Source organism: Drosophila navojoa, chromosome X (assembly GCF_054131105.1).
Source record: "Drosophila navojoa isolate 15081-1374.11 chromosome X, UAZ_NAV_1.0, whole genome shotgun sequence".
Classification (NCBI taxonomy): domain Eukaryota; kingdom Metazoa; phylum Arthropoda; class Insecta; order Diptera; family Drosophilidae; genus Drosophila; species Drosophila navojoa.
In genome coordinates this window covers 3,137,741-3,161,974 of record NC_142895.1, presented here as the reverse complement: position 1 = coordinate 3,161,974, position 24,234 = coordinate 3,137,741, and the positions used below count along the sequence as shown (strand labels likewise).

The 24,234-nt window shown below is 43.9% G+C and overlaps 4 protein-coding genes across 6 annotated transcripts in view; 1 reads left to right on the top strand and 3 right to left on the bottom strand.

Annotated features, from left to right (window-relative positions):
- Spt7 (SAGA chromatin modifying complex subunit Spt7) overlaps nt 1-24,234 on the bottom strand; it is an 80,718-nt gene that overhangs the window by 18,822 nt on the left and 37,662 nt on the right. The window lies entirely within an intron of this gene.
- sov (small ovary) lies at nt 366-19,159 on the top strand. Of its 2 annotated transcripts, none has more exons than XM_089263587.1 (8): nt 366-383; nt 7,028-7,225; nt 7,359-7,443; nt 7,516-10,384; nt 10,475-14,296; nt 15,329-16,423; nt 16,491-17,569; nt 17,634-19,159. In XM_089263587.1, the coding sequence occupies exons 2-8, from the start codon at nt 7,032-7,034 to the stop codon at nt 18,972-18,974; spliced, it is 10,485 nt and encodes a 3,494-aa protein (XP_089119713.1). In that variant the 5' UTR covers nt 366-383; nt 7,028-7,031; the 3' UTR covers nt 18,975-19,159. The 2 variants fall into 2 exon arrangements, with proteins under 2 accessions (XP_089119713.1, XP_089119712.1); XM_089263586.1 differs by lacking the exon at nt 366-383 and adding an exon at nt 5,628-5,847.
- On the bottom strand, nt 19,711-20,602 carry LOC108655586 (uncharacterized). Its single transcript, XM_018107352.3, has one exon. The coding sequence runs from the start codon at nt 20,512-20,514 to the stop codon at nt 19,987-19,989; it is 528 nt and encodes a 175-aa protein (XP_017962841.1). The 5' UTR covers nt 20,515-20,602; the 3' UTR covers nt 19,711-19,986.
- Nucleotides 21,422-23,951, bottom strand: LOC108656213 (uncharacterized). Of its 2 annotated transcripts, XM_018108209.3 has the most exons (5): nt 23,582-23,951; nt 23,302-23,516; nt 22,490-23,222; nt 22,149-22,416; nt 21,422-22,065 (listed from the first exon to the last, which is right to left on the bottom strand). In XM_018108209.3, exons 1-4 carry the CDS (start codon nt 23,755-23,757, stop codon nt 22,170-22,172), a joined length of 1,371 nt encoding a protein of 456 aa, XP_017963698.1. In that variant the 5' UTR covers nt 23,758-23,951; the 3' UTR covers nt 21,422-22,065; nt 22,149-22,169. The 2 variants fall into 2 exon arrangements, with proteins under 2 accessions (XP_017963698.1, XP_017963697.1); XM_018108208.3 differs by having other exon boundaries at nt 21,422-22,416.

Genomic DNA, 24,234 nt, shown 5'->3' with positions numbered 1-24,234 from the left:
GCCACACAGGCATTGTTATATTCTGTTATACATATGCATTTTTACTTATTTCCATTGTTGTTTAAATAGAAATCATTTTAATTTATAAGAAAGCGAGTTAATAACCAAGGCACTAATAATATTAATATTAATAATAATAAGTCAATACTTATATCAGCAAGTTGTGACGTCATACGATTTCAACAATTCATCGAACACTTGCTAAGCAACCTTTTGCCTGCCTGCTGTCATACTGAACGCGGCGAATCGCCTTTGCTAGTCGAATTTTTACTCAGTCGAGCTCCACCACTTGAAGAGTGTGCATCAAGGTTGAAGTGTCGAATATAGAAATAGGAAAAACTATAACTAAAACAAATTGACAATTTAATGTCCACACAAAGACGGTGAGTAGTTAATTAGATTTAAGAACAATCATTTTCAAGCATATTTGACGTACCTTTTGCAAACAATATAATTAAGATTCATATCTGCGTTCGGTAATACGTTTTTCGTCGTTTTATTTTCTCCACCGTTTTGCATGTGTGCGCGATTGCCTATGGAATTGTGTTCGTGTATCGTGTATGTGCTTACGTGGGGCTGTATGCCTCTGTATGTGTGCGGTTTTGTGATTATTCTTTGATTCTTATTCTTAATTTGCATGCCAGTTCAGTCCTAAGTACTGATCAGTGCATAAATTATTGAAGAGATGTTGATAAACAGGGAGACTCGGCAAAATGCAATGAATTTTAATTATGAATTCATTTTACCGATGAGATTCGATATTTGTTTGACATTGTCAACAAATGACTTTTTGGAATGTCAAAATACGGTCATACTTTTTGTTTCTCTCCCCACTTCTGACGCTCTCTTTGCTATTGTGTAAGTCTGTCGAAAAATAGGAAGAAGAAAACCGTTGAAGAAATATACCAAAGTTTGGTATTATAAAATACTTATATTTTTGTGGCTAGACATCTCTTATTCTCAAGGAATACAAAAAAAAGTACAGTCACTTCACGACTTTTATACCCTGAACCCATTAAAAATGTGAGATTCGGGTATAATGGTTTTGTGAAAAGTATGTAACAGACAGAAGGAAGCATCGCAGACCCCTTATAGTATATATGCTCTTGATCAGGGCGACAAGCTGAGGCGATATAGCCCTGTCCCCGTCTTAGAAAATAAAAGAGCTAGATGCTTAAATACTCGTGTTACACGAGTCGTGTACACCCCACGCAGTATGAGTTACTCATATTTTTCGATTTCCTTTTATCGAGAACAATCGATAAATTGATTTCGTTTTTCTCAACGTAATTTGTATTCTATTAGACCTGGAGACTTCAGATATACTGTGTATATATTTTTAATAAATACACAGATATTGTAACTATCAGATTTTGGATACCACGCCCCATTCGCCCAAATTCCTAATACCGGTGTTTAAGTACTAGGGACTTGTGCTTCGGAATGTACAATATGATCATGTTCTGAAGACAGTCCCATTACAATATGCATGCGTGTAGATGCATATATGCACAAGGGAAGTACAGAATAAAACATCTGCAGGGTTCAGGGTATCTCCTTGTGGAGCAATGTCGACTAGAGCATAACAGTATAGTTTTTTTATCAATTGACTCCTCGATGACCCGTACGAGTTTTTGATTATACGGGTATGCAAATGAAATGAACTACCAATCTAAATCTTCAACCATAAAGGAACAGTCCCTTTAGGCCTTCACCTTCACCTCTTCTTAAGACGTTTGCCAATGAGGGACTGGTTAATCAACTGATAACTCCTTTACAACGATCAAACAGAAAGATCAGTATTGGATTACCAAGACGGAGGATGTATACACAAACAAAGGAAAATTGATTTACACGGACTTCAAGAAAGGATTACACATTCTCACAAGGGACAAAATATCGCTCAGAGAGGAAGAGGAAAAATGATGAATGCATAGAAACGGATTCCAAAAATGAAATCAATTTAATAGAGAATGTAAAATTACATGGAAATCCATTAGAAATCCCAATGGTAAAACTCTATATTGAAACCGATTTTAACCGGACCGAACGCCAAATATTTCGTATGGAATTCGCAGAACCAAACGGAAGCTGAATTTTGTTAAGAATATACATCTTCGCGATTTGTGTTGCTCTTACCCTAATCTTATCAGCTAAGGGGATGACGTGTACTTATACACGAGTGTTACTAAAAAAAGTAACGTAAATAAATGAGCTCTGAATGCAATAACTACTTAGAGTATAGCACAAATCTGCATAAAGAATAAGAATGACTCTACACTCAAATGGATACAAACAATTGAGGACTAATTCATATAAAAATATAATAAAAGTATGGAAAGCTAACCAGCTTCCATATCTCTAGACCATGGCATAAACCCTAATCCCGTTAGGGATTAGATTCAGATTCACTAAAATGTGGACTACTAATATAAGCACAAATGTGTTAGCTCTCAAGAAGTCATACACAGTGCGGAGGTAACATCACTAATCGTTAATAAACCTGTACTGCGTATGGTATGTTCGAGTATACCCGCAAATTTGTTTGATATCTTCTGATATCTCGGCGTTCATACGAACGATGACTATATCAATTCAGCTTGTCGCCGTGATCAAGAATATATGTACTCTATGGGGGGCTGCCACGCCTTCTTCTGTCTGTTACATACATTATTAGAGCACCACTATACCCTGATTTCCCGTTATCAATGGGAACCTCAATAACCTCTTTATTTAACTTTAGATCGTGATTATCAAAAATAACGGAATAAGTTATCGATTTTTGAATATATAAACTTGATACCTGCGCTATATATACGAATATCCAAAAAAGAAATTCAAGTCTCAAAAGATCTGAGATCGACGCGTTCAAACATACGCACAGACGGACGGACAGATAGACGGACAGGCGGGCAGGGCTAAAAACGTTTAGATCCCGATTTCCCATTTCCATTTCCCATTTTGAATGGGTTCAGAGTAAAAGACAACACCAAGGATTGAACAAGGCATCAGTGCTCCTGCTTTCTCCTCTCACACTCGCACCTACGATTGTACTTACTGCTCTTACCCTCTATAGATAGCTTTCATACCAACTGTGCCATCAATAAACTGTGTGAACTAAGGCCTAAGACGCTAATATGCCAAAGTTCTTGTCTAATACATTGATTTGGTATGGTATTACTATCATTATTATTTGATAAAGTATTGTATGAGAAAAACATCTTTAGTTTTCTTAGCCCTAACACTTAAATTATTGTTAAGTACCATTCACAAAAATCTGTAGTTATAACAAAGAGTGAAATAAGTTGAAATTAAATTGAAAATTGATAAAGAAAACAAGTATTGTATGAGAAAACCATCTTTAGTTTTCATCTTTATCATTGACTTCTTCTGCGATTGTTGTACAATTCTTAAGATTTAGATTTCATTACAAAGATATTTGAAAATCTAAAAACTTATTTTCTGAAATAAGAAATGATCGTATATAAACTTATAATATTTTGTGTCAAGTTTAATATTTCAATAATATTTATTTGTTTATTTTATCAACACATACAACTAAAAGTGGCAATATTCTAAGCAATATGTCTAGTTTATGCTAGTTAAAAAAAAAAAAAAATTTACTTAATGTTTGCTCTGCGTTCACCTGATATTTGGGAGAACAACCACAGCCGAATAACCTTTACTATACAAATTAATAGCCAAGAACTTTTCTCTCTATATATGAAGACATTAAAAAAAAAAGGAAGAATGTTGCAGTCGGGCGTTACCGAATGCGGAATACACATTCACACCCCATCAGCAATTTAGTAGCCAAGTTTTGCTCTAATACTGTAGAAAATTCAGGTTTTCTCGATTTGCCACACCCCTACTGGGTGTAGACACTTCATTTTTGGCCAGCTCATAAAAAAGAACAAGTTAAGCGTAACCTAGCTGGAAAATTTGGATGCTTACGTTCAAAAAATGAAAAAATTACAGGGTATTTTTTGATATGCCACGTCCCTAAAGAGGCGTAACAATATTATTTAGAGAAGTGATAGAGGAGGTTACTGATAACTCAACTATCCAAATTTGAAACTTCTAGCTCTTACACTTTGGGAGATATAAACTTTTGCGGTTTGCCACGCCCCCTTTGGGCGGAGAATAATCCATCACAGCTCGTTGGACTTGGGAGGTCAACCTGCGTGTATACACCTAAAATTTCGCAGAATTTGAGAAATCACTATATTTTCAGGTCTGATTTGCCACGCCCCTAGTTGGCATAGATATATAATTTATCTGCCCATCTTTAAAGAATCGAAACATTAGCTCACGTGCAAGATTTCAGCATTCTAGATTTACCACTTTGGGAGATACAGTTTTATACGATTTGCCACGCCCCCAATGGGCGGAGATATATCCGCCATAGCTGGTGATCTTGGGTGGTCGACGCGGATCTACATACCAAATTTCAGCTTTCTGGCTTTTCAACTAACATGATTTCTGGCATATCAGAAAATGCATTTTCCGGTTTGCCACGCCCCTAGTGGGCGGATCCGGAAAATTTTATCACTTTATAAGTCGGAGATATACACCAGTATGTTTTCCAAATTTCAAGTCTCTAGCTTGAATGAATTGCGTTCATACGGACAGTCGGACGGACGGACAGCAAGACGGGTATTGCACAAAACCAATATACTCATTTCACTTCCGTGAAGGACAAACGTTATTCAATAATGGCTTTCCCATAGTCATCTCAGGCCCGCCGCTAAGAAACTAAAATCAGAGTTTGAACCGTTTGAATGATACGAAACATTAGAAACACACATGTACATACATATGTATATACAGACACACATACATATGCATGCAAATACAAATGATCAACTACGCACATGCACGCACACAGATACACATGCATAGATGTTTCTGACTGCGTCGTAATTCCAGAGACACAATGTGTTCTAGCAAACTCCGCTCTGCACAGCTTTAAGGCGCGACAACGAGAAGAAAAAACGCAAAAGAAACGAATTCAGGGGAAAAATTGGTTTTGCGCATCGAAAATTGAAAAAGATCGCTGCGGCGATGTACATAGTATACGTTTTCTACCCTGAGAAGCCCATGCACACATACATACACGCAAGCGCGCGTAAATACAGTTATGTAAACGATCAGATATTGCGAAAGAGCCAAACTAGCTTAGCGGACGGCAGTAGGTAGCGACAATGACAAAAACGAAAAATGAGACATAGGCAAAACCAAAACAAAAACTGCGGCGAATTCAGCTGTCAGCTGCTGTCAAGAGGAATAGCGTTGCCAGACGAGCATTGTCATTAATAATTTTTATAAATTAACAAAAAAATGACAAAAAGTACATTATTCGTATTAGAGTACGGTCTTGACTGAATTGAACTTATTAACAAATTTTGCAATTCATTTAAATTGCAAATGTGTCATAAATAGTTCCGTTCAACTAGGTGGCAGCACTGTGGTTTATGCCGGCATTTGCTTCATTTGTCAATCGAATTTACTTGATGGAGGAACAACGAGAGAAAAACTTAAATTGTGCCGATCGGGTTTTTTAATTTAATTTATAATTTTGTTTTTTTTTTTTTGGTTATTTTTTTTTATCGTTACCATAATTGGTAAACTGTTGTTTTGTTGTGTTATTTTATATTATTGCCCAGTTTACGTACAGAGCTTAAGAGCCTAGTTTACGGTGTATTGAAATTCCTATTAAAAGAAGTGTGTGCATTGTCGGTGTCATGCAAGTGCAGCTTTAAATTTTTTTTTTGGTTTCGTCTTTGTTGCTGTTGTGCTGACGTCGCCGACGACGCTAGCGACAGGACTCTGCAGCCGTGTACAGTGGTGTGTATTAAAAATAGATTTAACGTTTTTTGTCTTTCTATTCTCATAAATGCGCGGCAAATTCGCCGGCTCAGTTTACGCTTGGGTATGTTGTGAGTGCGCAATTGTAAGTACATACATATGTGCATATGTTTCCCATATGTGTGTGTGTGTGCGTCTTGAATAGTTGCTCATGTCGGATGCATGCATTTTGTATGTAAGTATGTTTGTCTGTGTATGCACACAAATCCGCTGTAATTTACAGCAATTCCCGTTGCTATTGTAATCAGTTCGTCCTGTTGGCCGAAAGCTTTTTGCTTTGTGAAAGCTTTAAATGAAGCTTCTCAATTACTCATCTTAAGCTCCTGACCACAGACCACAGGCAACAGGCAGCTAGCTGCAGTGAGCTTTATCACCTCGCCATCCAGATTTATGTGTGTATGTATGTATGTATATATGTATGTGTGAATGCGTATCAATTCAAGAACAGACAACAAATACATACGTCATAGTTCAGGTGTTGCCTCTAGTGTTGCAAGAGGGAGCATAATTAATTTGTTTGTGCATAATTAATATCTTTGAGGTGAAAGATTTTAAATATTTGTTTTATTTTTATTTATTTATTTAATAATAAATAATTGTGATAGAGCTCTCTAACAAAGACATTTACCAATGACATATACTCTCTCAATTGCAGCGAAGCGAGTATATTAGTTTGGTCAAAAATATTTACATAGCGAAGTTGATTTTGGTGTAACTTATTACCTTAAACTAATCAGGTAAAGTGTTTAAAAATTTGTTAAGGAAGGTTGGTCAAGTTGTGAAAAAGTATTAGGTAAACTGTTAAACCCGATTCGGAAAATTCGCAAGTCCGAGGCGAAGTCAGTGGCACTGAAATCTCAGCTAAAAATTACTTCTAGATATTGCCATGACAGTGTATCCTGGAAATTTGAAATTTCTGTCAAATTTCGATAACTTGCACCACGTTTAATCGAAAATTGTCATAAGCAAAAAATTCTATCTCCTTGAAAAAAATTCATTCTCGCTAATTCGACTCAACGAGACGCGACTATATGTGTAAATTATTTTTAAAATATTGTTAATATTAATTTCAAATAAACAAAATTAATGTATTTTGAAATTATAAATAATTTAACTATATAAAAAATAAAAAATTATAGTCATTCATTTTGCCTTCTAGATAAATGGCTGAAAAAGATGATGCTGAAAAAGTGGTAAGGAAAAATGGGGACCCGATCTTACCGGCTGACTTAGAAAAGGTTGAGAAGCTGCGCGGCTGTGCGAGCTTTATTAGGAATGTGGTCAAGACCTATGGACGCCAGCTGACCGCGGAAAAGTACCGTAAGCTGAGCTTGCTCATAGATCTGCTGGAAATCAAGTAAGTGTAGACCACATAGTACATGTTGAGAATTTTAATTAAATTATGGGCTGGGCTTGAACAATTTTGATTTTCACATATATCGTACAAATATATCGTATAGTTGGTTAATGAAAGCCCTTTGTGTTTTTAGAATACCCCCTGAGGACTTCTATCGGCGTTATCCGCTGGCCAAAATTGAGAGCGTCATTGATAAGCTAAAAGCCAACTTTAAAGCGGTATGTAAACATAATCAAGAAATTGAAATTGAAGTAAGTCCGATTTTTAAATACAAAATTGTCAATTTACAGCTGCTCAATGAAGAGGTAATTGTCATCGACGATCACTCCGATCCTCCGGGTGACAAGCAACCGGAAGCATCGAAACCAGCTGGAGAAACTGCAGCCAAGTCGAAAACTGCTAATCCTGCGGCCAAGTCGAAAACAGCTAATCCTGCAGCCAAGTCGACTAGTCACCCAACGCCCAAACCCACGACCGTGCCCAAACCAAGTCCAGTTGTGGCAGCCAAGAGCTCAATAGATGTAGAGCGTCGGTATAATCCATCGCCACCCAGTTCACCGGAGCCAGCGTGCCCACCGCCGCCACCTGTAGTTGTGCCCGCGCCAGTGCCTCCGTCAACGCTTGCAGCATCCACATCGCCCAAAGCGGACTTCGAGCGCCGCCCACAGCCAGCGAGCGCAACGGTAGATCTAACCTCACCTATTGGCAGCAGGCGGCCAGATTTTGTGCGACGCAGCAATCCGCCAGCGACAACTTCACCAACGTCTCCCATTTCAAGCATTAGTCCACGATTGCTAAGCTCGCCCAGGGCGGTATTTGAGCGACGTAGCAATCCGTCGCCGCCGACTATCGTGGAACCGAGCCATGTGGATAAGTCCCTGGAAGAGGCACGCAAAAAGCTGGCTGCCCTACGTGGGGAGCGAGACATCAATGTCAATCTGATGGGGAATGCGAATGCGAATGCGAATGGTAATGCGAATGCAAATGCGAATTTAAGTGCTCCGCAATTGGCGTCCAACTCCAATGATCCACGCGGACGCAAGGCCAGCTATGTGATGAATCTGGGCAATAGACATACTGTTTCCAAATCACCCACTCCGCCCGGCCCTGTCAATTGGCCGCAGACTGATCTCAACTATACAGCGCTCAATATGCCACGCGTTGGCGTGCCTCAGCCCAACATATCGAATATATCGAATACAACTCCATTGCTACGCACGCGTGCACCGCTAAATCTTAATACATCGGCTGCAGCTGCAGCTGCAGCGGCGGCGGCGGCGGCGTCGGCGGCAGCGGCCTCTGCTGCCTGCACAAATGCTCCGCCTGTCCAGATGCCAAACATCGATGAGCTGCATCCAGCTGTGGCGGATTACAATGAGCCGCAGCGTTACCACGAGTCCCGCGATCCGCGTTGCAACAAGTGGGTCAACAGCAGTAACAGCAACATGCCTGGGCAATCGATGGGAACTCAGCAGCCCATGGGAGCAGCTATGCCGCCCAATCAACAGTATTCAGGTGGGAGGGGTCATTCTATGCCGCCATATGCTACAGGATACGAGGAAGCTTCGTCGTCAGTCAACTGGCCGGCGTCTAACATCTATAACAACAACAATAACAATAATAATAATAATAATAATAATAATAATAGTAATAATATCAATAACAATAACAATAACTTTAGCTATAGCAAAAATATGAACAATTGGCCGAAAAAAAATGTTTATAAGAAAACCAATGCCAATTTGGTATATCCCGGGACCTACAACAATCGGTGCCCACGTTTTCCGTCAACGTCAACTCAGGCGAACAAAAGCGAACCGCGCACCTATCGGGAGCATCGAGAGGCCAAGGCGAAGGCTGCTCGATTACAGGCAGAGAAGCTCCGTCGTCTGGAAGAGGCTGAGAAGCCATTGGAACCGGACACTCCGCCAACGAGTATCGAAAATGATCGCGTCCAACTGGATACATCGTATCGTAATTTGGGCAGCACTACCAAAAAGAAGATTGATTTTAAAATACCTAAGAAAGTGAGTACGAATAAATCAAGTGAAACGACAGGAGAGAAAACAGATGAGAAGGCTGATAGAACAGATAAGTATGCGAACATTTGTGATTCTGAAAAGAACTGGAATGATGGGGTGGATGCCGTGCAGGTGTCAAGTGATAGTGGTTCATTGGGTACGAAGCAAAAGTCAAAGAAGTCTGATAAGCCGGATAAGTCGGAGAATCAGAAAAAATCGATTAAGACTACCCAAGATAAGACAGATAAAAGTGATAAAAGTGAACATTCTGAGACAGCAGCTAATTCAAATCACAGTAGGAAACACGATAGTACGGATAGATCAGCAAATTCTAAGAAAAGTGAGAGACTTGATAAAAAGGATACGGATAAGAAAACTTCAAACCAAACGTATAAAGAGGATAAAAAATCTCACAAAAGTCATCATTCTAAACGCGACAAATCAAAAATTCGCGATGATAAAGACTCAAGGGATAAGGATAAGCGTACGAGCAAGTATTGTAGTACAGATAAGGATAAGCGTACGAGCAAGTATTGTAGTACAGATACGGATAAGCAGAAAGACAAAGAAGAGAACCAACCGGAGGCAACGGATAATACGGATAATTTGGAGAATGAGCCGCCAGCTCAAGAGGCAACAGATAAAGCGGTACGCCACAGTAAAGAACAAAAAGGAGAAGAGAATGAGGCCGTGGATAAGATTGTCGACGTAGATGGGGAAGAGGAAAAAGAAAAGGAAAAGGAAAAGGAGGTGAATGAGAATGGCGACGTAGATGGGAAAGAGGAAAATGAAAAGGGGGTGAATGGAAATGCCGACGTAGATGAGAAAGAGGAACAAGAAAAGGAGGTGGATGCAGAAGATGTGTTTGTTGATGTGGAAGAGTTGCCCGAAGAAACGAAACCAAAAATCGAGGAACTCCAGCAGGCAGTCGAGAACGATTTGTGTAAATCACCCCCCAAACTGCCCAAGATAAAGGTAGTGCTGGGCCCCAATGCGCATACCATAACGGTAATACCTGGCTGCGATGGGGACGACGATACGATTGAAATGATATCAAAGCCCGATACCGAGCCAGAGGTAGATCGCATCACGAAACGTAGGAAATCCATGCTACCGTTAGAGAATAAATCGACAGCACCTGACTGCGATGGTGATGACGATGCGGTGGAAATGAACTCTAGCTCCGATGCCGAATCAAAGGTACCGGAGGTAGATACATTAGCAACACCCGACTGCGATGGTAACGACGATACAGCGGAGATGAAGTCCGATGCTGAATCAAAGGTAGATCGTGCAATGAAATTCAGGGAATCCATGATACCGGTAGTGGATAAATCGGTAAAATATGGCTTCGATGGCGAAGACGTTGAGATGAAATCGCCGCCCAATGCGGAATCAGAATTAAAGCGTATTATGAAACGCAGGAAATCCATGATGCCGGTAGCGAGCAGGCCGTTAGTAGATAAATCGAAGCTATTCACTGAAAGTTTCGTCTACGAGGATGTGATGGACCGTCAGCGTCAACAGCTGGGATCTACGCATCAAAAGGATTCCCAAGCAAAACATCTGGCCAACATGTTTGAAAAGCCTATCGATAACTGCAGCATATCTACCCAAAATATAGTGTGGGGTAAGCGACGATCGGGCTTCAATGATAGGACTTTAAATGAGACACAGCTCAGCCGAAACGTGTTCAAAATGGCATCAGCTCAGCCTACAAAGTCGAAGGCAAAGCCCAAAGATAAGGCAAAGGAGCAGCCTGTGGTGGTGTCGAACAAGCGAAAAAGTACCACCAAAAGTACCACCAACACCACCTCCGATACTTGCAATACCAGTACGACTTCCGATACTAGCACTACCAGTACCAACAGCTCCACTGTCAAGCGCAAGCGTGGCCGACCGCCAAAGAAAGCGACTGAAGAGCATACAGAGCCGAAGTCAGGAGAAGAGGAGGAGCCGGCCGCAAAGGTCGCCTGCATGGATACACTGCCGCCTCCAGCAAGCACCCGACGCAAATCCAAGCGCAACGAGCTGGAGAAACTGAACGACGACATTGCGCAAATGTATTATGCTGATGATGTGATGCATGCGACGGGCAAACGTGCCTGTACAACACAACAGAAGGCAATGGAGGGTAGCTCCTCCAGTGTGTCCAGTCGGCGCAGCAGTTGCAGCCAGAACGGCTCCAGCTTTGCCAGCCAAGTCGAATTGGCTCCCTACATACGCAATGTGGCGCGGCGTGGGCGTCCCTTTGCGGGCAACAGATCTGGCCTGAATCGGACCAGCTTTAAGGCCAAACAGCGGCAAGAGCAGAATACGGCCAAACAGGTGTTGAAGAACTGTAAGGTACGTCTGCCACGCTGCGCCAAGCTGAATCGTTTGATAGAACAGAACGCAGTCAGTTCGACTGTCATCAAGAACACCAATTCTGAGTGGCATTCGTTGTCTGCCGCAGCGAGCTACTGTGTCGTTTGTAACCAGACATTCCGCTCTTCCCTGTCCCATTATGTGCAGCAACATGGCGAGTTCTTTGCGGCCCGTTTTCCGCCCGGAAATCTGCAGAAGCTTCGCGATGGGCTGCACACAAAACCGGCCTATGGAATTCAAATTGGCTACCTTCAGTTTGAACACGAATGTCTCTTCTGCAACAAACAGTTGAAGAACCCGACCAACAGCTGGGCGGAGCATTACGCTCGGCATACGGGCGAATATCACTATTCGTGTACGCGCTGTAAAATGCCGAGTGAGCGTCCGAATCACATAGAGCTTCATGTGGCCAAATGCGGAAAAGGTGCAAAAGCTATTCGCGCCAAAGGCTATAGCCGTTCTCAACCGTTTACGATCCATGTGTGCCACCTGTGCGAGTTTGTGCAGATGAATCGAGAAAATCTGGAGAAGCACTGGCAGGAGCAGCACGGCCTCACGGATCAGTCGTTGGAGGGATTGGGCGAAAAGCTGTTACTGTACGAGACGACGGGTGTGCAAATTCACAAGAAGAAGGTCCCAGGTAAAAATTCCAAAGAGTATGTGAAAAAGCAAAAGAACAAAAAGATCGTTAAGAATCCGACAATGTCAAAGAAACTGAACAAGCTGAAGTTGAAGCAAACACAGAAAAAGAAACAGAAGCACCAAAAGCTGAAAAAACTAGTCTCGTTGAAAGTGGAGTCGGTACCAGAACCGGAGCCGGAGCCGGAGCCGGAAACGACGACTTCTGAATGTGAATATGTCTTAAACATGCCGCCGCCTGAGCTGCCCGAGGAGGATGAACTGGTGGTGATCAATGCCTGCAAATTTGAGGAAGAGGAAGATCAGCAACAACAGACGGTGCAACAGCAAGAGCAACTAGAAGCGCAGGGATCGGCCGAACCGATGGAGCAAGTGGAGCAACAGGAAGAGCAATTGGATAATTTATCGGTTTCCGGCATAGGCAGCGATAACTCTGACAATGAACAGGAGACCATCGAACCGGAAGAGCAACAGCAGGAGCATCCAGAGCAGCCGACCAATCCACAGGACGAATGGATCGATGTCGACTCCAGCAGCAGCAGTGCAGCGCCCAAGTCCCTGTTCAAAAATTTCCAAAAATTCTACAAGAAACTGAGGCCCGCTAGCAAATCGAGCAGTAAATCCAACAAATCTGCTACTAGCAGCTGCACCGATGGGGACTGTGCTGATATGGATTCTCTGGCAAAGTATGCAATAGGAACTACTTCACCACCACCACCACCAGCAGCACAACAGCCAGTATCACCAGCACCCGTAGCACCACCAGCAGTAGCCCCACCATTGTCAGATGAGGCAAACGAGCAATCAGCCTTGCCCACGGTTTCGGCTGCACTACCGCAGTTCAGTGTGGAGAATGTGGCGTACCGTTTGCGTGCGACACCGACACAGGAGCCCGCCTACTACTGTATGCGCAAGGGCTGTAAGTTCCTGTTTTCCGACGAACTGGAGGGTCTAGAGAATCATTTCGCACGCGAGCATCCGCAGGTGCGTTGGAGCGGTTATTGTGGCAGCTGTGCAGCTCAGGCAACGGAGAAGACCGTGCAGGGGCTTTCTATCAGTGTTGAACTACAGCATCTGGTCAGCTGTCATATGGCGGTGAATGCTAATGCAGAAAAACCGCCAGCTGTGGAACCCGTGGTGCCTAAGCTGCGGATTCGTCGCTTTACGGGCGATCGGCTAGTGGCTGACGCGGAAAATGTGGCGGCAGTGCAGCCGCAGGTAGAGCAGGGGCTGCTAATTCAGCCAGAATCCGAGCTAGAGCCCGTTGAGTCGGGAGACATCAATGCGGCTCCGAATGCCATGATGCTCGATTTGTTGGACAATGAGCCAGCGGAGGGAAGTACAGTCACCACTCCAATTGCAGCTGTGGTCAATCATCACTCTGAGCTGGGGCTGGCCATCAATCAAGTGTTTAGCCTGGCCCACAATGCGCCGGCTGAGATCATCGGCGATGCACCCCTGGCCAATGCCAACTTTGTGCTCACCCAGCAGCCAGCGGGCGAGTCACCCACCCAGATTAGAATATCAATTGAGCCGTTGACGGAGCAGCGTGCCACAGGCCTTGCTGTGGATCGATTTCGTTGCATGGCCGCCAATTGCAATTTCTGTGCGCACACGGTGCTGCGCATACGGGAGCACATGAGATTCCATAGCTATAGCTTTGGCAGCCTGGACTATTTGCAGTGCGCCTACTGTCCGCACATCGCAAATGATGTCAATGATTATGTACTGCACGGCGTCGTCGAGCACGGTCTCGCCTCGCGCTCAGAGCTGCAGGAGACGGATGCGGTAAACGCAGCTGCGGCCGCAACGTCAACAAATCAACGCATTCGCGAATTGCTCAATCTACGCAAGAATTCCAATTCCTACGCTACAGCCACAGCCACAGCCATACCGACGGCTGCAGCTACAGCTACGTCGGCGACTTCCGCTACAGCCGTTGGGGCTGTAGCTGCATCGCCTATGACTTACAATGGTGCTCAAGTACAAAACGCGCCCATTAGTACAGTGCTAGACGATCTACTCAAGACAACTGGCTTTGATGGTAAGAAACAAGAATTTCTACCGAATTTATGTAGCTTAAGGAACATTTCAATTCAGCTACGAATAGTAGGAAAACCTTAAGGGCTTAAGCTAAGGTCTAGGCCGTTGAGGGATGTTAACGATAGGGATCTATCTAGGCATCTATAGCGTAAAATTGTAGTACTCAAGGGAGGTATGGGGGTAATGCCATCCCCTCACCTTCCTTGAATTAATCCTTCAAGCTGCTCAGTGAAAGAAAGATATTTTGTTCTACCTTGAGCCCATTGAAAATGGAATATTAAGATATACTGGGCATGGCAGACCCCATAAGGAATATATTCTTAATCAGGGCGATGAACTGAGTTGGTTTAGCGCTGTCCGTCTGTGTGTCTGTCCGTCCGTCCATCCGTATGTTGTTATGAACGCGTAGATCTCCGAAAATTATAGCTAGAGACTTGCAAATTTGTACTTGTAAGTCCGTATATAGAGCGCGCATATCGAGTTTGTTTCCAAGCACCGATAAGTCCTTCCGCTATTTTGTTATCGATGATAAATCAGTTATCGAATTATATCTCATAACATCTTTCAAGCTAGAGACTCGCAAGCTATGAACATAGATTCATATTATTTTAGTTATCCCACCCCTAATCCACTCGTTTGCAAAAGGCGTATTCCAAACACAGTGGATTCTCTGTAATTTGTACTCCGTAAAATCGAGATAAATCGAAAAAAATCGCTCTTCATAATTTGAAATCCTGTGTAAATCAAAAAAAAAAAAAAAAAAAAAAAAAAAAACAAATCCCGACTCGACTGTACTAGAATCGTATGCTTTGGTAAAAAGTTTAATGTTTATCACGATGTGAAAGTCTTAGGAAGATAGTCCACCGACAAAAGAAATGTTATACAATTATTTTCTCATAGTGGGTCGAAGCGGATAATTATTGAAACATCAGTTGCTTGAAAGGTTCAGGGGATCTCACATAGAACTTTCTTACTTGTTTCTATTGGCTTGAATAGGCGATCTAAAACCATCTTTACTACGTTACCATTGCAGATAACAAGCTGTACGCGTGCCCCTTGAAATCGTGCAACGTTTCCTTGACTGAGAGTACATTTGTCAGTCATGTGATCTTTCACATGTCAAGCACTAAGATGACCGGCCCGCTCAATTGTAAATATTGTGCCCAGAGCTACGAGCGTCCGGTCAGCTTGCGTTCCCATTTGCAGCAGGCGCACGCTCGCCACAAATACTTTTGCAGCATTTGCCTGGAGACGACGCCGAATCGTACATTGATGGAGCAGCATCAGTTGATTCGGCACCGCCAAGAGTACCATCAAATCAATTGCCAGCCAGAGCTCGTGGAGCTGCCCGCACAGCCGGAGGAGCAGCCACAGAGCGCCAATCAGGAGCTGTACAGATGTTGGGTCAGCGCTGTCAAGCTGCCCTTTGGCAAGAAGCAAATGGATGAATTCATGGGTCAGCTGACGAACGAGTGGCTGCAGCGACGTCAGGGCAACAAGACCATCTATCGGCCATCGGAACTGCGTCTGCTGCCTCGTCGACTGTTTAGCAGCCAGAGCTTGAAGTGCGCCGATTGTGAGTTCAAGACGGTTTCGTATAAGGAGCTCTACAGTCATCTGCTGGCGCACAAGGAGTCAGCGTTGCGTCTCGCCATGCCAAACGAACAGAATGGACAGTTGACAGGGGCAAGTGTTCCGCCAGAGACAGTGGTCATGCCATCGGGCCCGTCTAGTTCCGTCGAAAGCCGCTTCCGTAATATGCCGTGCACACCCAATCGGCAATATGTGCCCCAGTCGAAGCGCTTCGTCTGCGGCATGGAGGATTGCAAAGCTCATCTGCCGACGGAGCTGGAGTTGCGCCAGCATTTTGCTGCAACACACAGCTATGGTAAGAACTTTTGTTGTGCCCACTGTCAGACCAGCCTGAATTCGGTCGAAGCGTTTTTGGATCACTTGCTGTACCACAAGCGGTACATCTTTCAGTGCGGACGCTGTGACACAACCCTACCGCGGCGCAGCGGCATCGAGCGTCACATCCATGTCCGTCACGGCACCAATCTCATCAATGTGCTCATACACAGGCGCACCGGCAATCCCGACACCGATGAGACCCGCTGGCTGCAGTCGTGTAAGTGCCGAAGCCTTTTACGATTTATCCCAAAGTGCTGACCATAGATTTTTCCACCTTCTTTCAGCCTTGTCGCTGCGCTGCAATTACGATGACTGGATTTGCAATCTCTGCTCCGCTGTGATGGATGACCATTTCGCGATGACAACGCATATGGAGCAGCAGCACGGACGCACGCAGCCGTATAACTGCGGCTACTGCAGTCTGGCCGATAATTCGTTATCGCCCTTAATCAAGCACATACGACGCGATCATCCCAACTGCCGTGTGCAGCCGATTGTCAACTATCAGCACTCGAGGGTGAGAAACAAGCACACGCTGGGCTTCTACTGCATCCAATGCAACACTGTTGCGAAAACCCTACAGTGCATTCGCAAGCACTGCGCCCAGAGCCATGGATCGGGCAACCAGTTCAGTTGCCCGCACTGCGCATTTGGCGAATCCACCGAGTGGTCGGTTGTCCTGCACATGCAACAAACGCACAAGAACGCAACGGGGCTGGCCATACAGATGTTCGAGCGGGTGCCCAACGAGCTGCTCGATAGCGACTACTGGCAGATGGCCCATGCACTGGACACAATAAAATGCAATCCGAGTATCAGCAGCAACATATTGCCCACAATCAGCAACAGCAGCAGCAGCAACATATTACCCACAATTAGCGACAGCAGCAGCAGCAACATATTACCCACAATCAGCAACAGCAGCAGCAGCAACATATTACCCACAATTAGCGACAGCAGCAGCAGCAACATATTACCCACAATCAGCAACAGCAGCAGCAGCAACATATTGCCCACAATCAGCAACAGCAGCAGCAGCAACATATTACCCACAATCAGCAACAGCAACATATTGCCCACAATCAGCGACAGCAGCAGCAGCAACATATTACCCACAATCAGCAGCAGCAACATATTGCCCACAATCAGCAGCAGCAACAGCAGCAACATATTACCCACAATCAGCAACAGCAAGAGTAGCAATAATAATAATAATAATAATAATAATAATAATAATAATAATAATAATAATAATAATAATAACAATAATAATAATAACGACGACAACAATATCAATCCGAATGAGTACGTTCTTATCGATGAGATTGAATTGCTGTCGTCCGATGAGGAGACCGACGGGCAGGTAAGTTGCATCGCTAGATACATACATAGATCCATAGCTTAACGTATGATCCTCTTAATTGCAGACAACATTTGAGTTTGCCTGCTCGCACTGCACCGTAACGTCGTACAGCGTGGACGAGCTGCGCACCAAGCACTGGGCCACAATGCACAGCGAGCAACCGTTCTATTTCAGCATCCAGCCGCAATTGCGCTGCGGCATGTGCCGCAAATTTGTGGGCAATCCGAAAGCCCTGCTGGACAATCATTTGCCCAATATGCACTCGATGCGTCAGCTGGTCGCCTGTGATGTGACGAAGCCGAACGAGTGCGCCTTCTGTTCGCATCAGTTCACCAGCTCGTTGAATCTCATATACCATATGCTGGGCGAGGCGCATCTCTCCAATGACCTGAAGTCGCTCAACAACACTGAGCTGAACCAGCTACTGGCGATGGGCAGCAAAACAGACGCTTGCCCCGTCCGGTATTATCAGTGCAGCATTTGCCGGGTGATAATGCCCACGGATATGGCGATGGCACAGCACGGCCGGGTCGAGCATAGTGATGCCCCCGAATTGTTTTGCTTCCGCTTGCTCAGCGAGACGGTCATCTATCACTGTTCGTTCTGCATGTTCGCCTCGACATGCCAAAAGGAGACGTTGCGCCACATGATCGACCACTACAGGAAATTCAGGCAGTGCCACTTGTGCAAGGCCATACTGAACGATGGCTTCGATGAGTACATGCAGCATTGCCATAAATTCCACCGGGACTCGGTGCATCGCTTCCAAGAGACTCATCCCTACGAGGAGCTCAAGAAGTTCCTCATGCAGGTGCTCTATCAGTTCCAGAACGGTCTGATCATTAGCAAGAGCAGCTTGCGGCACACGCTCTACCGCAACGAAGAGTTCATTTTCAAATTGTACTCGGAGCTATCGTACAAGTTCCAAAAGCTACCCACATCGCGACCATTCATAGACAATCGTAATCCTGTGATATCCACCCAGCAGCAGCAGCAGCAGCAGCAGCAGGTGGGGATGGTGAAAATAATGAGACGTCGCAAGACTCTAAATCCGGATGATCTAGGCACCCGGCTGAATATCACTGCCAACTTGCAAGTGCAACAACACCAGCCAGAACAACAACAAGAGCAACAGCAGCAGCAACAGCAGCAACAGCAGCAACAACAGCAGCAGTCGCAGCAGCAACAGCAGCAGTCGCAGCAAAACATGCGAAGCTCTTTCATCAATTGGCATACATCGTTTATGGGCAAAGCCAAGCCCACTCCTAGCGTGAACGCGGCACAGCCGCAGCCACAGTCGCAGTCGCAGTCGCCGCTGCCTTCGCTGCAGCGCATAGCAAAGCGTCGCAACACCTTTGTGGACATCGGCCAGCTGAGCAGTAAGCGCAACTGTCCCGCCGATTAGATACCCTGATCGCAGTCAAACCGAAGCTATATACGAGACTGCCTGCAGTATTCGGCCCGAGCGCAACACGATAATACTATTTTGTACACCTAGCTCGTAACTAGCTTGTAGTAAATGTTAAATTCCAATGACAGCTAACTGGGCTGTCGCCGTTAATAAATAAAAAACAAGAAGATTTTGAAACACTTTTTATATAAAACACAAAAGGAAAGTTGTTTTTATTTAAGCCTCTGACTGGATGGAAGGGATTCATGCGGGAGCTGCATATTGTAGCCAGGGTGGGCCGAAGAGGGGGAAGACGAAAAGTTGCTGCATACCCTGTAACAATGATAGGCTCAAAGAGAGAGAGAGAGAGAGAGAGAGAGAGAGAGAGAAAGTGATGAATAATGTTGCTCCTTAGGCCAAGAAGGCTTCCATCATCAAGCGTGAATCAATCATGACTCACATAGAGTTGTCCACACTTGGTTGAATGTCTATCAATCAATCAATCAAAGCTATGCGAATGATCAAATCATAAGTCGAATTGAAAACAATCAGCTATCATCTGGCCATCAATCATGCAGTTTGATTGACTGACATCCATCGTTCTCTTTTGAAATAGAATATAACGTAAACCTAATCATATATATTCTCCATGCTCTGATCCTGCTTAGCCAATCAATCAGTAGTACAACATAAATGATTCAGAGGCCCATGCCAATGATTGACTTGTATATCAAATAATCATTCAAACAAGTGGTCAATCAGTCAATCATTTAGTCAAAGTCAATCAATCAATATGCTATTATATATGACACATAAACAATAACAAATCTTGTCAAGAAACACTTTTTCAATTAGTCAATCAATCAATTAATAATCTAATATTTTATAAGAAAAAAAAAACATGCTTCACTTAAAACTATTTCCAGGCTTGCTTCCTCTCAATCAGTCACTCACACAATCAATCAATCAATCAATCAATCAATCAATGAAAAGAAAAACAAAACCAATTCTCTTTCACAGCTCGGTCTCAGTGTCTATTCTCTTTGCAGGCATGCTGATACAATAGCTGATAGGTGGGCGCCTCCTTGCCCTGGCTGCGGACGACATTGGCGCAGCGCAGCTGATTGAGGTACTCGCAGGGCGTGGCATAGGTGATCAGCTGTTCGTTGCGCTTGACGCATACGGGACGATAGTAACGCGGACAGCTATACTCGCAGCTGTTCTCATCCAGGCCAACGGCCTCGATATTGTCGCCCTCTGGCTGCTCCTCCGCGGAATCCTCCACAGAGTCGTCCTCCTCCTCCGCTCGCTCGTTTGCCTTATCGTCGGGATAATCCTTGTACTCCTCCCACTGTCCGCTGTTCGCCTGCAAATAGATATCCTCGCTGCCAGCTGTTGCATAATACGCCAGCTCCGCGGCCAGCTGCTCGTCAGCCAGCAACCGGCCCGCCCGCAGCGCCATCAGTGCCATCAATAGCCAGGCTGTCGTTGGTAGCATCATGGAGTGCACCGTCATCCAGTGGAACTGTGCCGCCAATCTGCGACTGGGTGGCATTTTATAGACACCGCTCGCTGGCCGACAGTTGTGCAAACAAAGAGCTCCAAATATGCGACCATGGGGTATGCCCGACTAGCAGATATCCTGCTGCAGCTGGAGTCGCGGCTCTAAGGTTGCGGCTTATGTTGCTTAGGTGAACAGAGTTCTCTATATACATACAGAGAATGGCTTAAATAAGTCCTAGATATTAACAGATAGACATGTGCACGACTACCAGATACCCTATGACAGCCAGAACTTTAGATTTTGTTCGATATTTGATTAAAATTAGCAGGATAACATTTACACAGTCGAAAGGACTCGGCCTAGAGATACCCTATCAATAAAATCGAATAAGTATCTAATTTGTAAATGTCTGTAAAGAATTTACTAAAGTTCTGTAGCTCCTAAAGCTCTTCTCTATATATCATAAAAAATACGTTTATCGATATTTATCGATATTGAAAATCAGTTTTAGCCATAATTGTACAAATTATTAAATGCTAAATACAAACTGAGCACATGAACAATATACCCCATTTGTCAAACATTCAATGGGCATACAAAAAGAAAGAAAAGTTTGGGGCACAAGTCAAGAATTTTTTTTTTAGCTGTCATTGTTAGATAAATATTCAAATGTGAATCAAGGTCGTTGCGGCCTGACTGATAGCTGCTGCTGCTGCTGCTGCTTGCGTCATTCCAGTTATTCCAGTCATTCCATTAAATTAATCGAGCTTTGAAGGCAGCCCGAAATGAAATCTACCTAGCGGAACTGAACTCACAATTGAGCTAGGACTGGATTGAGCGATAGTTGGGTTATATATTACAAATAGTTGAATTGCCGCATATCCATAGATCATACATATGTATATGCATATGGATTCCGAGTAGAGATACATAACTTCAGAGATAAAGACAAACAAAATTCTCTAAATTGATTCATTAATTCGTTTCATTTGTTCGTAAATAGAAAAACATTTGGGTAAATATTTGTAAATTTTACAAGACTAGGCTTTGTCGTTTGAAAGACCTGGCATTAACAGAATTGACAAAATAATAATAATAATAATAATAATAATAATGATAATGCTGTTCCGAATTCCAATTCCGGCCTGATAAAGATCTATGGCTATATTTCATTTATTTCTTTCATTTTTTTCGGTATCTTATCACAATTGCGTTTCAATTCCGATTGTTGCTGGCATAGTTCTACGAGTGTTCCATGTTCATATGTGGCAATCGAGCAGGCAACTTAACTGTAGGCACTTAACGTTTCATTTCAAATTGATTACAGTTATAAATGCATATTAAAGCTAATGTTTCGATTCCAATTGTTTCCATGAATTTAAAACTTCATTTCATCTTCATATCAACTCAACTGCTAGTATACAAGACAATAAGCTAGTGTTCCCATTCCATTCGTTTCCACATTGTTAAAGCTGAATTAGTACACTCACAATTGAGTTAACTGCAATTCGGAACAATGCAATCATAAAACATATAATATAAAATATAGCGATAAGAATGCTTTAGATAGCGTGCGGAACAATGTGAAACGAAACTGAAATGCTGATAGCAAGTGGAATACGTGAAAAGGGCATATATAGACATATGTACATATACTAAATAAATATATGTATATATGTATGTACATATATTATACTGATTGCAGCTCATATGTGATCCATGTAGCCCTGCTCGAAGGCGTGACGCATTACGCCGAAAATCTGTCGATTCGCCTCATCTCCGGCTATGTCCATCGATAACTTGTAGAAGGCCGGGCCATGCATGTCCGTTTCGAACAGCTTGGAGAGCTGGGCGCAGTCCGCCTCGCTGCCCAGCAGCCAGGGCAGGAAATGCATGCAGATCATGACGCCATAGAACGCGTAGCGTGAGAAATGTCGCTCGAAGCGTGCGAAACTGCAATGAGATTTTCACACGGTATTGGCTGTGAATCGTTGCCCTTCTATCGTTAACTAACAAGAGAACCTACCTGTAACTGCTGAGCAGGTTGGTGATCTGCTCCTCCGAGAGCGTTTCATGATTACGCTGCAGGATCAGCTCTAAGGTCTGATGCATCCGCTGATGATACGAGCGCAAGAGTTTGGCAAAAATCTCGGCTCGATTCTCGGCCGGCGTATTCATGTACAGGAAGAAGCTGATGTCGATGGCTGTGGTGCTGTAGCGCAGCTCCTGGAAATCGATCATGCGTATGCCATCCACCCGCCCCTCCTCGTTCTCGTGGAACAGCACATTGTTGCGATTGAAATCGCCGTGGAGGAAGGTGTTGAAATGCCATTCCGGTTGCGTATCATCGCACGCAGATTTAAAGATACCCTCCAGCAGCTTCTCCGGCTGCTCGAAGTACTTGACACGCAGTCGCTCGATGGCTTCGGCAAAGCGATCCTCCTGCGGCTGGAGCAGTTGATCACGGCAGCGATTGTAGAATTCGTAGAATCGATCGAAAGCGATGCGATAGAGCACCGCATAGATATTCGGCACGTTCGCCTCGGAGACGAAGTGCAGCGGTACAACTTGCTGGCGCAGGCGATTCTCCAACCTCGGCTGCAGGATGCTCAGAGCATAGCCCATCGCATGATATGGACCCAGCACCGAGCACATGGCCTCCAGCTGATCCAGGCGCAGAGTGAGCCGCGGACCCAGCTTGAAGCCTTTCGGCTGCAGATGCTCCAAAGCCAACACCGACTCACGTGCCTCGCCCAGACCTAAAAGTTGTGAAATACTTGTGTTAATTGCAAATAGCAGAATTGAAAAAATAAGCAAACAAATAAATCAACTTTGTACCCTTAATCAGACCGAATTTCGCGCAATAAACACGCGGCACTAATTGCTCAACCAATTCCGTATTCAACTTGCTGTCACGCAACAGATTCTCATAGGCCGGCAGCAGTTCGGCGTAAACAAAGACCTCATTGGCGAACTGTGTGTAGCATTTGCCGGATTCGCGAAACTCCGGGCTGCCCTTCATGAACTTCACAAGCACCAGCTCTTGGCGCTCGCTGCAGGAGAAGGCGATGACAGTTAATAATCGTATGGTCAAAGCATAAGATTCAATTCTACCCACTTTCCGGCAATCTCCATGGTCAGCTCCACCGTGTAAACAGCCGACATGAAACCATCCAGGCCATTGGAACACTTTATATTGTGATCAATTAGCGTTGCATCGTTGCCAAAATATTTAAAAATATCATAAACCAGATATTTTTCCATATAATCGAAATGCTGCTGCTGCGTTGCCATCTTTGCACTTTCTCTTTGTCTGCACTGCGCTGTTCGAGTGGAGTTTATGGGGCTTTTATAGAAGCGGCTCCACAATTGAGCTTAATTATCTCGAGAACACACACATCTACATATGTACATACATATATATATACGATATGTTTACAAGTGCAATTAAATGCGATCGCGAGTTTTTGTTTATTTGAATTGAAACTCGTTTTGCAACATTGCAACGGACTGTATCGCATCGTCATCGATAAGCGCCAGCTGTTGGTTGGAGGCGCGCCAAGCGGTTAAGATTTGAAATGCTAACACTAAGCTGTCTAACAAGTTAAATAGTAGATAAACTCATTTACACCATATATACATATGTAATTTTGGTGATATCTATGCAAACTATTTGTTGGCATATATGTACAAATATTATTTGTTGTAACTGTTTGTTTATGTATACTTCATAATTTAACTCAAGCAGAAATAAGTTTTCAATTAAATTAA

Bases quoted from the DNA above. Each gene is read 5' to 3' on its own strand.
- sov (XM_089263587.1), top strand. From the start codon at position 7,032: ATGGCTGAAAAAGATGATGCTGAAAAAGTGGTAAGGAAAAATGGGGAC. The intron at 14,297-15,328 runs GTAAGAAACAAG...TTACCATTGCAG, and splicing joins CAAGACAACTGGCTTTGATG to ATAACAAGCTGTACGCGTGC. The intron at 16,424-16,490 runs GTAAGTGCCGAA...ACCTTCTTTCAG, and splicing joins GACCCGCTGGCTGCAGTCGT to CCTTGTCGCTGCGCTGCAAT.
- LOC108655586 (XM_018107352.3), bottom strand. From the start codon at position 20,514: ATGCCACCCAGTCGCAGATTGGCGGCACAGTTCCACTGGATGACGGTG.
- LOC108656213 (XM_018108208.3), bottom strand. From the start codon at position 23,757: ATGGCAACGCAGCAGCAGCATTTCGATTATATGGAAAAATATCTGGTT. The intron at 23,517-23,581 runs GTGGGTAGAATT...CTTCTCCTGCAG, and splicing joins ACCATGGAGATTGCCGGAAA to CGAGCGCCAAGAGCTGGTGC. The intron at 23,223-23,301 runs GTACAAAGTTGA...CACAACTTTTAG, and splicing joins GAAATTCGGTCTGATTAAGG to GTCTGGGCGAGGCACGTGAG.